Raw genomic sequence first — 12,855 nt, forward strand, 5'->3', positions numbered from 1 at the left:
AAGAGCACCAGACCCCTGTCAGTTTTTATGCACTTCTTAAGCACAAGACTAGACTCCTTGTGGGAGCACAAGCACTGCTGCTGCTAAGTGCTTTGTGGGGCATTTACTACTTTCAAGATGGACTGGAAAAACCAGAGAGATGTTCTGTCTTACAGAGGCACTGAGGCTGGAAAAGAGTGGAAATATGAACTCCTGTGGCAAATAAATGCTCCTGAGAAGAGTGGCACAGCAACAGAGAGTGCCAAACTAGACAAGAAGCATGGTGGTTTGCTCACTTTACTGGCTGCTATTGGAATCAGTCACAGCATGAATTTAAACTCAAGGTGCTGCATGCACACCAAAAGCATTTACATAAATCTGGGGCTGTGCATTCTCCATCCCTCCCACTGAAAAGTTAGTTGAGACAACGGAGAGCAAGAACCATGCTTCAGAATAGCTAAAAGAAGACCCTTACCTGAGGAGCTAAGGACCTGAAGCTTTAGCTTTCACTTCACAAGGAAAAGCCTTAGCCATTGTACTGTCCTGGGTGAAAAATAACACATTTCTCCCCTGCTTGTGCTAGGTCAGGGCTCAGAAACAGAGATAAGAAGAGGGAAAATAAGGCCCCAGCAAAGTGTTACTACTCACGATTGCACCATACCTTAACAAGTGGGGCCCCAAGCTCCAGGAGCCCCACCTGACACTGCAGGGTTTGGTGGGGTGCATCCAATGGTGCCTGGCTCAGCACAGCACAGCAAGGCTGGTGTTGGTACCTCAGATGACACAGCTCATCTGCAGACTGTTCTGAGTGTGCCGAGATACTCTTCCCCTCTGGATCTGCTGAATGACTGTTTAAAAAAGCTGTTTCAGAACAAGAAAGCTAAAACTTAACTCTCCACAAGCCCATTGCAGGGGTAAATCTGTGGACAAGAGAGCACTTGGTCTCCAGACAAAAACTCATGCCCTGCTTCTATTGCAGGCCTGCCACTTCCCTATGTTATTTATTATACCTCTTAGCCATAAGTACATAAAGATGAAACTTGCAGCTGAATCACCTTATTGCATATCCAGGCAGAGGCACAGAGGAAGAAAACTAAAAGCCACCAGCAGCCCCGTGCCAGAGGCCTTTCTTCCAAGCTTGGACTCCTCCTGGAAGAGCACTGGCAGTCACATCTTTGCTCCAGGCAAGAGTACATTTTTAAAAGCATGCTGATTGTGTTCTATCTTGAGAAAGGAGGAATTTTTTGCCCACAGCTGCTGAGTATTTCCAGGTACAGCACACTACTAGTGCACCATTCAGTAAAAAAGGGTCTGGGACTCTAAGCAGTCTTGATGTATCTGCATTTTAGTTTTTTTGGTGGTGGAAGGAAAAACCAACATTCTTTTCAGGTCCAAAATCTCCCATCCCCAGAACAACCAAACCTGTGTACCATAGTGTGTAAGCAGTTGATCACGTTCATTGAGCCAGCAGCTCTCGGCTTTCCTAAGGCACCATCCTACTGACCCATTTTCTTAATCTTAATGCCCATATATTCTATTCAAAGCTGCAAGGTGCTTTGGGCAACGGGTTTAGCTTTCTGCTTCAAGCGTTCACTACTAATTAATTGGTACACATAATAAAAGTAGCATAAAACTGTAAGTCCTTGCAGTGATAAACTACTAACCAGTGCATGCTGTGAAATGACAAATCCATGGAGAACTTTGAATGTGCCAGGGGAATGCTGAAAGCAGCAGGCTTAGTAATGTCAACAAAAAATATACATATAAAGCACATTCATGGGATATAAACCAGTTCCTGAAAGTAAAAGAGTTATTTGCAGGAAGAAAGAAGGAGAGAAGTATAAAGGATGGAGCAAAATCAGGTTAAGATTGGAAAGCCATACCAATCTTTGTGCCTCAGATAACTACGTGACATTTTTTTTCAGTTTGTTCCTATCTGGTTCCTTGTAGTTGTAGTCAATGCTGACAGAAAACATACAGACAAGACTGGTGATTTTATCTTCAGCGTTCCCTTCCACCCAGCACATCTGTAGGGAGGACCTCCTACTGCTGACATACATCACGGTATGTATCTCTTCTAACCCTCCTTGGGGCTTCTGGAGGGAAAGCTTTTCTGGGATAAAGAATGTTGAAATATTTCACATGCATCTCAGTTTAAGAGCCACAGCTATTGTTGCCAGTTACTAGCAGCTTATTGAGCAACAGCAGCCTATGCCTTGTGGAGAGTGATGGTTTGTGCCTCCTAAGCTGCCTCCTCACTGCACTTTGAAGTGCCAGGACTTAAGTGAGCAGGTAAGGGCACGGGACTTGAAGTGTAGTTTTTATAGGGATGAGGAAATGAGATGTGCAGAGGTGGATGGAGTCCTCCTTTGATATCACATGCATCTGAGGCTTCTGCTTTGGGAAGAGTTGGTAAAAGCACAAGGACTGGGCGATCCAGCTGATGAAATCAGCAGGCTACTGTATCTATCCTATGACGAAAAACACTACACCATACTATGCCCTGTAATTACTAATGAGTCCCAGCTTACCTGTGGGTGTGGATGCCACTTATTCTTCAATTAATATACAATAATGGCAGGCTTCCATATCACAATCTACTTTTTTTCAAGGCCTCCCATGCCTCTGGCAAGTGACAAAATATATTATTGCCTCTCTATTTGATCATTATAATGGTAAATGCAACACTGAAACAATTGCAGAAATGAATGTTGAAAAAATTGACTATTTATAGCATAGCAGAATAATTTTGCAAATGTGCCTTTTTCTTAGTAAAAAAAATCATGCTTGCTAACCAACATTACAGCCCACCTGGATCTGATGATCATTTCCATTTTCAGCTGTTCAAAACAATTTATACTAGAATAGCATGAAGTGCACTGGAATGCTTGCAGGTGCAGAAAGAGAGGTTTATGTGCAATAATTTAATCCCACGGTATTTTGAATTTCTAATGTGTGAAGGTTGAATGTCTTCCCAAAAAGAGTCTGACAACCCTGAAAAGTTCATTTCATTATGAAATAAGTGGTCTTTCATTTGTCCTTTTCCTGGGAGAGACACACAGGTGACTGCCAAAGGATTTTCTTCTATCATAGAGCGAGACTAATATTTACATTCAGTTGCCATGACTTTGAAGAGTTCCACTCAGAGCACCAGACAACTAAAGCTGTGCTAACTGTGCACTGCCCTTTCAATGGGTTCCTTACATCAACACCTCAAGACAAAATTTAGGGCATTACAACATTTTAAGATGAGACAAATCTTTAAGTGCAATTATCTTTTATCTATGGAGATTGATGGTCAGGTTGCAGGACTTAAGTCAGATCTCATCCAAAACCACAGTAATGCAATTTGGTGTGACTGATGAGCCCTGGGAGGGAGGCACAGGGCTGACAGCATCTAGTTTCTCTCATTTGTCAAAATCAAGCTCCAGCAATTTAAAACTGGAGTCTATTATAGGCCTGCAGCAACGGACACCTGAATCGTTGCTGTATGATACCTGAAAACAGTGACAGGTCTTCTGAAAAATGCTCCATTGTGGATGCACGATCATTTCTTTCAGTATACACTTACCATCTTTTTTCCAACACAAGGTACTGTGAAAGAGGGTATTTTATGCAGAAAATTGCTTCAGACCATGCTTTTTTTTTTTTTTTTTTCCCTTTTCTTTTGATTCTCCACCTTTACATCAGGCTCTACATCTTGTTTAGCCAGCATCAGAGGACTAGTGTGGGTCCTTGTCTTTATACCTCTGGTCCTCAGTCTTAGCCACTGAACAAAGGCCGCTAAATACAGCTTTGCTGCTTGTCCCAGTGAGAGGGTGGATGGGCAAATTTCCATCTTGCAGTCACTTCATGTGAGCTGTCTGGATTAAAGTTCCCTCTCCTTTTCCATTAAGTGACTTGGAATATGTATTACTTAGGTGATAGGGTGAATGACAAAGTCATATCCACAGAAGTATCCCAGATGTTCTTTTTAATTATATTTAATGACTTTACCAGATTTAATGCCTAATTAAAATAAGTTCCAAAGGCAGTGATTAAATTAAAACTTATGAATACATTTGCAGAGGTTAGATATAGTGGTGAAGGGTCTGTTTTTCATTGAAGCAAATGTTATTTTCCTCTTCCTGCTTCTAGTAGAGATGGAGGCAGTTTTGTGTTATTACCACTTTGTTCTCGGTTCAGAGTGGTGATGGAGGCTTGGGTCACTGCAGTCCCATCTTCCTTTAAATTTCTGAAAAATGCTGCAGATTCCTTCTCTGGTTTGATTCTAAAAGATGGTGTTCTCCTATGAACAACAGTCATCACCAGAAAATTAGGAGCAATCTGGATGAGTTTAAGTCATTGTGTACATTCAAAGCACCTCTTAGGCATCTACCTCAGCAGCAAAAAAATCAATCTTGCAGAGGGATTAGAGTTTCATATCACAGCCCGGCAGATTTTTACAGCCTCTAAATGCAATAAACTAATATACTCTACTAATAATAAACTAATTTACTCTACAGGCCAAATTTCCTAATTTGGCTCCAGCTGAATTCTCAGTGTCTGTGTTTGGGTTCTCAAAATGGTCTGTGATTGAAGTATTCAAACAGTGCAATTTCAGACAACTGATTTTGTTCCTTACTATAAGAGTCTGGATTCCTTTCAGACCCTGCTGGAAAGAATACTCAGAGGAAAAACAGTAGGCTTCTAGTTTAGATTCTTGTTCTGGTTTTCTCAACTATTGGAACACGTTTGTCTCTACTGAGCATAAAGGTAATCCAATTTTCAGGTCACACACTTCATTTCAATAACGTTAGTGACTAAAATAAGTGATGAAAGAATTCCGAGTTTTAAATTGTTAACCACAAACAGGATATAGCTGACTTCATTGAAACTCAGTTTTGAAAATTGGCTGTAGCACATCATAAATGACAAAGTGAAATGAGGCATCATCCTACTCAAGAATATTGTATTCTACCAGATAAACAGGAGAGAAGCAGGATTTTTGGATCTTGGGACAATCTACCTCTATAGGTGGCTGCTAACTAAGCACAAACAGTGGTGGTGTCTGTTCAGCATTGCAGCACAGAACCCCCTACCTCAGGAGTGTACTTTTGCTGGTTAGTCTTTCAGCAGAGTCTCTGTCCCACAGACTTGTCTGGGAGGTCTCAGTGCTCGGAGTGAAAGGTCTCACCATCACTGTGGAATCTGGTCTGTTTCTATATCCTACAGAGTCAAAGAACACAGATAAAAACATGGTAGTAAGTATTATTAGAAGAAGAATTTGGAGTGTGTAGCCAATCCTGGGTCTATACCAGTTTTCCCTGAAACTCGTTATAATTGTTGCCCCTGGCTTCCTTTCCAGTATGGCATTGCCTAGTGGATTTAGAGGAAAAACTGTTGATCAAGATCCAAAGCAACCCTTTACTGAAATGATGGCTATGGCTGTTGTGTAATACCCTTCTTTGGAATCAACCTGATGCTGGCTGCATTACAACTGAAAGGCTGCTTTGCAAATCATCCCAGGGCACTCTCCTGCCAGGTTACTACATTGAAAGGTGCAGGTAACTTTTGTATTGCTGTCTGAAGGATGCAAAAAGGAAGGCTCCAAATGCCCCATTCTAAGGACAGTCTCTCATTCTCTTCTCTTTCTCTCACCATCACTTGCTAAAACACAATTAATTCTTGAATAAAATGAGAATGTACCTATATTATTCTGTAGTGACTGCAACCAGTTCTCCATCAGCATCGGTGAAGGTGCTGAAAAGAAATACTCTGCCCCATCTCTCAGTCTGTGAAAAAGGATAGGAGAGGAAACATTCTAGTTAGTCTTACTTTTGACTGAGATAAGCAACATAAGACACTGCAGTTATGCCTCCTACCGTCTTAGGTGACTGTAGGCAAATGCAACAAGTCAGGATAGCTGTGTAGATTTTTATTAGCACACCTCTCTGTAAGACTTACCGTAACATAAAGGTGTTCTCTTTCCTGATGTAGTTTGTCAGTCTCTCACATTTGGCACCAACAATGCTGAGGGATGGGAGCGTGGATATATTCTGAAGGAGGACAGAATCGTAACAAAATATCTGTTGTATCTTTTCTCCTGGGAATCAGTTCTTACCACCATGTAGGCTGACTACACACCCATACTATCTTTTTCTGCTTCTAATTTTATGATCAAGCTCAATGAATAGGAAGAACCACAGAGGAACAATGGACACATTAAATCTTGAAGGCAGATATTTGAATCAGATACCTCATTTAAAGACTGTTTGAAAACTTACAAAATCTTATTACTCAGTCTTGTAGTTGGTAACCATTGAACGACTGCAGGATTTGACAAAACCAATTATTTGTAAGAGAACCGATTACTCCTAGCCCCCAAATGAAGCAAATGTAACACACAGATTACTAGAAAGATTCAAAAAAGAAATTACCTTAGATGCTTCTTGTTCATCATTGTAGAAATCGAGCTTTAGTCCGTCGAGTTTTACATAGAAGGATTTCCAAGACCTTGAACCTGGCTATAAGAAAAAAAATAATAAAATCCAATAATTAGAAATATATTTAATTTCAGTAGTGAAATCTTCTTTGGGCAGCTTCCACAGTAAGCCAGGAGGTGAGCCAGATTGTGATCACAGAAGTTCTCTTTGTCATGATTACCTCCTAAAAAAATAGAGCCTGTTGTAATTACTGTTAAAATTATTCAGTAAAGGGTTCTGTGAATCAGCACCCAACAAATGATACAGTACAGCTCAAGGAACTTCTACACCATGTTGTAGTCAGCAATAACTTTGAGAGATGTGTTATTAAATCTTGGTCTACTTCTAGACACTAACAGGCTCACTTCATTTTCCTAACTGGAACCAGGCCATGCCTGCTGGTCAAAGTTTAGTTTGAAATATTTTGTTTCACTCTGACACAGTAGTCAAATGTTAGTTCATTTCCTAGACTATCACTTGCAGAATGCTATTGAACACTATGCAAAAACAACTGCTATTTCCTACCCCAACTGTGCACCAGTGAAAGGTCAGCCTAGTGTCTTGAGAATCTTCCAAATTCTAAAGCTCCTATTACATGTATGTATTCTTATTTTGTTGTATCAGTTAATCACAGTAAATCAAGACTAATTTGGTGATTCAGAGAAAAGGAAGGAAAACATGTTGATGAAGATACATCATAGTTTTTCATAAGATGGAAGCTCAGTATCAGAGCAGACTAAATTTGATGTGTCCAAAGGAGTGGAACTAGAGAGAACTAGATTTCATTTCCAGATGATGAAATCCATACCAGCTTCAATTTTTAAGAGAGAGATTTCAAGTTAAAAAGCGTCAGAGGAAATATTCTATGGGACAAACAATCCAAGGCTACCTGCTTAAATGCAATACCTCAGTAAACACTCAGCTGTCTACAGACTGGTGGTAAATATTAGGAAACTTCCTGTCCTGTTATGATCATTATCTTACTGATTTATTATTCCTTCCCAGGATAAGAATTCTGATTTCAGTCTCATTCAACTCCAGATTAAACAAAGCACAATTTCCAAAAATGAACTGAAATCTTTTTTCTCTTCTAGTAAATTAAAAGCTACGGCCACTGAATGCCTGGGAGTGGGAACTTTCTCTGCCAACAAACAATCACGTGCTGATACAGGATCATGAAGCTTGTTGAAGGGGAGCTTCATTCAAGTTTCTGGTTTATCATGGATATCTGATTTATTATGGATATACAGACCCTGTTCTGCATGATTCCTATGACAGGCACAATGTCTGTTAAGGACAGGATCAGGTACTAATGAAATCAGTGGACACTTCTTTAGCAGTAACTGATTTAAACCTACAGTCCTGCTCTCCTCTTCACCATAGTTTTATCCTGAAGAAGTCTGACCTGATCTGGACTGTAACTCAAGGAAAGGTGAATTAAACCAGAATAGGGGCATTTTTTTTCTACCTGTTGCCGTCCTGGAAGAAGCTGGTCTCTCTTTTCCAGGAACCCCTCCATATGCTGGAGACTTGCAGAAACCTGAGACAAGAACACTGCTGTTAAACTTTTTAAAAGCCCTTGAAGATGTTGCAAACTTTGAAGCTATTTCTATGTAAATTCCATGCAGAGAAATTGGTCTTTGCTGCCTCTAGCTTTTTTGTTCACCAGAAATCCTTTCTAGTTTGTAATCATATCTCTGATTTGCTGCTTATGTGAAGAGAATCCATATGCCCCTAGAACAACATGCTCAGGGAATTTATCACAGTTTATTATGAAATTAATGTTTCCTTTTGAAATCCTATCATTTGCTTACCTAGAATGGCAAGCTGGCTTTCAATCTGGATTATTACAGGAGGTTCTGGACCTCTCTTACTTGGTCAACCAAGTTTGGAGGTCAGTTAGCATTATTATTCAAAATAAAGGGTATTGTCATACTGTTTACAAGGGACAGAGATGACATCCTTACAATACAAGTGCTCTGTCTATTTGACATCCAAATATTACGTGACCATACAAGAGCCATTCAGTGTTTTGACTGTGATAGCATGATTAATAAAAAATCAATTACAGAAAAGTAAATTTTATTACCTTTGAATATTATTTTGATATTACTAAATACAATTTACAACTTAAATTGCCAAAGAATTAATTACACCCCTGCAATAATGCTGAGTTACACCAATAGTATAGTGTTGCACTGGTATACTTGGGTATGTGAGAAACGCATTCCTCTTTTAAAGTGCAAAGGGGAAGGGAACAACTTTTACCCATCTATGAGTTAACAGTGAATTTCCTGCCTGGGCAAGCAACTAGGAGCTTCTGGTTCTAGACTTGCACCAGCTGATCAGCTTTGGGCTAAGGTGCTACTTAGCCCTGCTTCTCTGTAAACTTGATGGGCACTAGGCATAGGGATGCTTATGGAAAGGCAAGATGTCACTAATAAATCAGCAGCTTTGTCTCTTTCTGAGGTTAAGTGTTCTGCTGAATGTCCAGCAGTATGAATAGCCTCTAATTTGGGAATGAAAACCAGAAACTCATGCAGGTGTCAAGCCCTGTGCTATAAAACTGAACAAATTAAAAATGCTTTTAAGCTGTACATATCTGCTTAATGTTTTTGGAAAGCATATTGATTGCAAAGGACTTTCTTGCAGAATTTTCTGTATTTCATTATTTGAACCAGCACAGGTTAGCAGTTTTGTGAGGAGAGTCAAGAATCCCTGGGACTTACCAAGGATGCAGTCTCCAATGTCTCCCGTGAGGACCTAGACAGCAGTAAATCTGGTGATTTATTTAATGAATTCTGGTCAGGCTTGGGTGATGTTGCCGCTAATTTTGTTTGCAGATTGGAGAAGGAGTAGCTTTCAGCACTTTTTTCTTGAGGTGATAAAAGGCCCACGGCATATGATTCTGAGAAATTGCTGCTGCGTTGCAGGCTTATGGGTGTAGGAGATAAAGGAGAGCTTAAAGAACTGTGATGCGCCAAAGATGTAGCTTGTGGGTCCACTGTCTTTGGTGTAGGTGGAGTGATAATCTCACTGAGTCTCCTCTCAGGTTTCATTTCTGTTTTTTTGCTGCTCAGCACCTCAGGAACTTTCCCAGAAGCAAATTGTTGGAATGCTACTGCAGGCTTTTCAACTGGGGAGAAAATTGTTTCAAGTGGAGTCCAGGACAGGAGTGGTGGTTGCACAGATTGCACTGGCTTTGTGTTCCTTATCTCTATCACTTTTGGTGGTGGATTCCTTTTGTCAGATGTTTTTCTTTTCAGAGAAGGAACCCGTACAATTTTGCCTTTATCTTTCTGCTCACTTTCTTCTGCATCTGTCTGTTTCAGAAGATTCATCTCCCTCTGTAGGACATAAATATTACATTTTTTAAATTACCTGTGTATGTGCACTCATGGGTACTTTCCAGAGAAGCTTTTACTTTAAGCATGAATGTGTTTCAAATGCACTCTATTCTGGCACTAAATTTTAAGGACTATACCTTCACTGGCATTCTAACCATTAGAAATAAATTTATTTGCTATACCCTGAGCTAGAGACTTTAATAACCTTGAGACCTTATCTAGAGACTTTAATAACCTCTAGAGAAACTGCCACTGCTTCTCTAAGTTTGCTGTGGAAGCATTGAGTATTCTTACATGGAATGACCGACTCCAGATACCTAAGATTCTAGATCATCCTGTCTCAGATACAGCTAATCAGCCTCTTACATCTCACCTTAGTTTTCCTGCTGAGCTGAGCAAATTTCTCCTCCTGAGCTGCAAGCATGTTCTCAAAGTCACGATGTTTCTTCAGTAGTTCCTCTACTTCAGACACAGAATCCTGAGTGGAAAAAATGAACAGATACAGAAGTTGAAACTCAAGTCTAATGGAATTTCTTTTTTTTTTTTTTAATTTTTAAACAGCTTGCAGTCTGGCAGCTGTACGTGAGAAAAAGAACTCAAGAAACAACCTTCTTTTTTCCACTGAAGCCAAGTGGTATCATGGCTTTCAGCTGTAACCATTTACATACAGATCAAGTACTTGGATTTTAGTTTGAGCTAGACACACTTTGTTTCTCCCTACCCTAGTAACAACATGCATCTTAAACCTCTGCCTTGGTTTCTCCTTGTAGTGGAATATCTCAGTTTATGATGGTGTTTTCCCATCTTCAGAATGATCGCAAGATAGTCAACAAATAGAAAAAAAATATATATGGATGCTGGTCTTCAAATAAAAACTTGTACACTAACTATCAGCCATCTGTACATATTCTACTGCCCCAACAGGAGGTGGGGAATTTTTTTTCCTTTCAAAGCAGGTTCTCCCCATGACAGGGAAGGTGATACCATCTGTAAGATTTCTTACTATGTCAAGAAGAAACGGGATGCAATTTTTCCCAGTCTTCTACTAACCCCTCGAAGCCACCACCTCCTGAAGCTCACCATCATGTAAACTGCGGAGCCTGACTCAGGTTCCCTTCTGTAACAGCACCAAAATCCTGCCCCCTGTAATCTCAAGGCTGCATTGCTCTTTAGATTGGTTTAATTTCAGAATTGAGCTAGCATATGCTCCTAGCAGTCAGTATGTTTTAGGAGGTGTTTTGACACTGTAACACTGTCCTTACTCACCCCATAGCTGGGGTCTGAAAGAAAGCTCTCCTTGGCAGCCAGCCATGCTTCTGCTTGTTCTAGCTCTCTGCGGAGCAATTGAATCTCCCAGTTTTCTTCATACAACTCTTTCCTCATGTTCCAGCTCTCCTTTACTTTCTTCATCAGCTCTGACAGCTCTAGCAGTTTTTCTTCAATCTAAAAAAAAGAACATTTGCAATGCCATGAGGTAAAAGATCCAACTGGACTTTCATTTGACAGCCAACTAGAAGATAATTTAGCCTCAAGATCTGGAAGATGACTTCTAGATAATCTTATAGTGTTAACATAATTTAGAAAGAAAATTTGAGTCCTCTTTTTTTTTTTTTTTTTAATTGAGATCATTTAGCTTACATGCTGCATAATTATGTATTGTAATTGCATGCATTTTCCTGTATGACCAATATTCTGCACTACATTTTCCCATGATGAAACTTTATGCCAGAGAATTTGTATTCTAGAACTAGTGAGAACCTTGATGACTCAACAAATCCATCAATTTATGACATAACAATTGAGAGCCTTCAATTCTACAGCTGAAGTAATGAAATGTTACATACAATCCAAGATGTTTTACTGTGATTTCCTGATCTACAGATAGTATCAAGACTAGCTTGGAATTACCACCAGTGTCAAAGTTCAAAGATACATAGAGAACCAGATCACAGAAATTTTAATGTTCTTGCCCTTCTGGCCTTATAAAATTTCTGGAGAATTACATATTTTCAGAGACCTCATCCTATGGCTGATTGCTATGTGATGCATCTTATTCTAGTTTTTGTGTAGCTAGATGCCAAAATCTGATGTGGCTTATCTTTTCTGTGGAATAGCATTACCTACTCCCCCAAATAGCCAGTGACTATTCTTTTATGGTTAGCCTCAAAATCAGTTTTTCAGGAAAGGAAGAAGAATTTTAAAAGGGTTTTTTTTCTTTGCCACATGTCACATAAAGTCTGCAGCTTTTAATAATAGAGAAATGCTTGCTGTTGTCCCCTTTACTATTTTGTTTTTTAGTATTTTTGTTTTTTTTTGCAGACTAAGCTGCAAACCCTGCCTATTTAATATGACTTCTTTGATCGGTCTCGTTTGTAAAATATTTAACTTATCAGCATACCTCCACAGACATGAAATGTCCATTCCTCATTAGGTCATCTCCTGCCCGCTGTATTTCTTCATATTTTAGCCACTGCTTCTCTATCTCACGCTTGTATTCCTCATGACGTTTGATAAGCAGTTCAGCTCCCAGGACATCATTTGCTAGTTCTTCAGATATCACTAGTGCATGCATCTCATTGGCCCATGCCCTACAAAAAAAAAAAAAAAAAAGAGTAAAAAGGGTAAAAATGGAAGGAATATGAGTCTCATTTGCTTCAACTAACATAAACACATGCTTCTTGATTTACCTAACCTCTGGATCTATGCCTTATCATAGTAAATGCCCAATAGAAATGGTAACCACTTCACTGTCTTTGGATTTCTACTCCTGTCATGACTTAACTCTTTCTTTAATCAATTAAAATTCCCTATATTTCTTCTTTGAGAAATACTACTTAAAAGTATTCTGATAAATATGTATCATTTCTGATGAAAATTACACTAAATTGATAAAATGTAGTATTTTAATATTCAACTGCCACTTCAAGTGGCATTCCGTTAGTTATTTCAGTTTTTACACTAGACCTGTACTTACACATACTTACAAAGTTCAAATTAAACAATTTAAGTCAACACTTAAAGGTATGTTTTGTAGGTGCTTTTAACATTCAGTTTCATTCTAATTC

The 12,855-nt window shown here is 39.3% G+C and overlaps 1 protein-coding gene across 1 annotated transcript in view; it reads right to left on the reverse strand.

Moving 5' to 3' along the window:
- Positions 1 to 3,941: 3,941 nt before the first annotated feature.
- SPTBN5 (spectrin beta, non-erythrocytic 5) overlaps positions 3,942 to 12,855 on the reverse strand; it is a 92,352-nt gene continuing 83,438 nt past the window's right edge. The window contains exons 58-67 of the mRNA XM_090141997.1: positions 12,189 to 12,378; positions 11,057 to 11,233; positions 10,164 to 10,268; positions 9,173 to 9,790; positions 7,912 to 7,983; positions 6,399 to 6,485; positions 5,926 to 6,017; positions 5,668 to 5,753; positions 5,061 to 5,187; positions 3,942 to 4,267 (exon numbers count right to left, since the gene is read on the reverse strand). Of these exons, the coding sequence (XP_089998123.1) occupies positions 4,093 to 4,267; positions 5,061 to 5,187; positions 5,668 to 5,753; positions 5,926 to 6,017; positions 6,399 to 6,485; positions 7,912 to 7,983; positions 9,173 to 9,790; positions 10,164 to 10,268; positions 11,057 to 11,233; positions 12,189 to 12,378 (1,729 nt within the window). The 3' untranslated portion in view covers positions 3,942 to 4,092. The remainder of the gene's footprint in view (positions 4,268 to 5,060; positions 5,188 to 5,667; positions 5,754 to 5,925; positions 6,018 to 6,398; positions 6,486 to 7,911; positions 7,984 to 9,172; positions 9,791 to 10,163; positions 10,269 to 11,056; positions 11,234 to 12,188; positions 12,379 to 12,855) is intronic.

Source organism: Phasianus colchicus, chromosome 5 (assembly GCF_987193195.1).
Source record: "Phasianus colchicus chromosome 5, bPhaCol1.hap1.1, whole genome shotgun sequence".
Classification (NCBI taxonomy): domain Eukaryota; kingdom Metazoa; phylum Chordata; class Aves; order Galliformes; family Phasianidae; genus Phasianus; species Phasianus colchicus.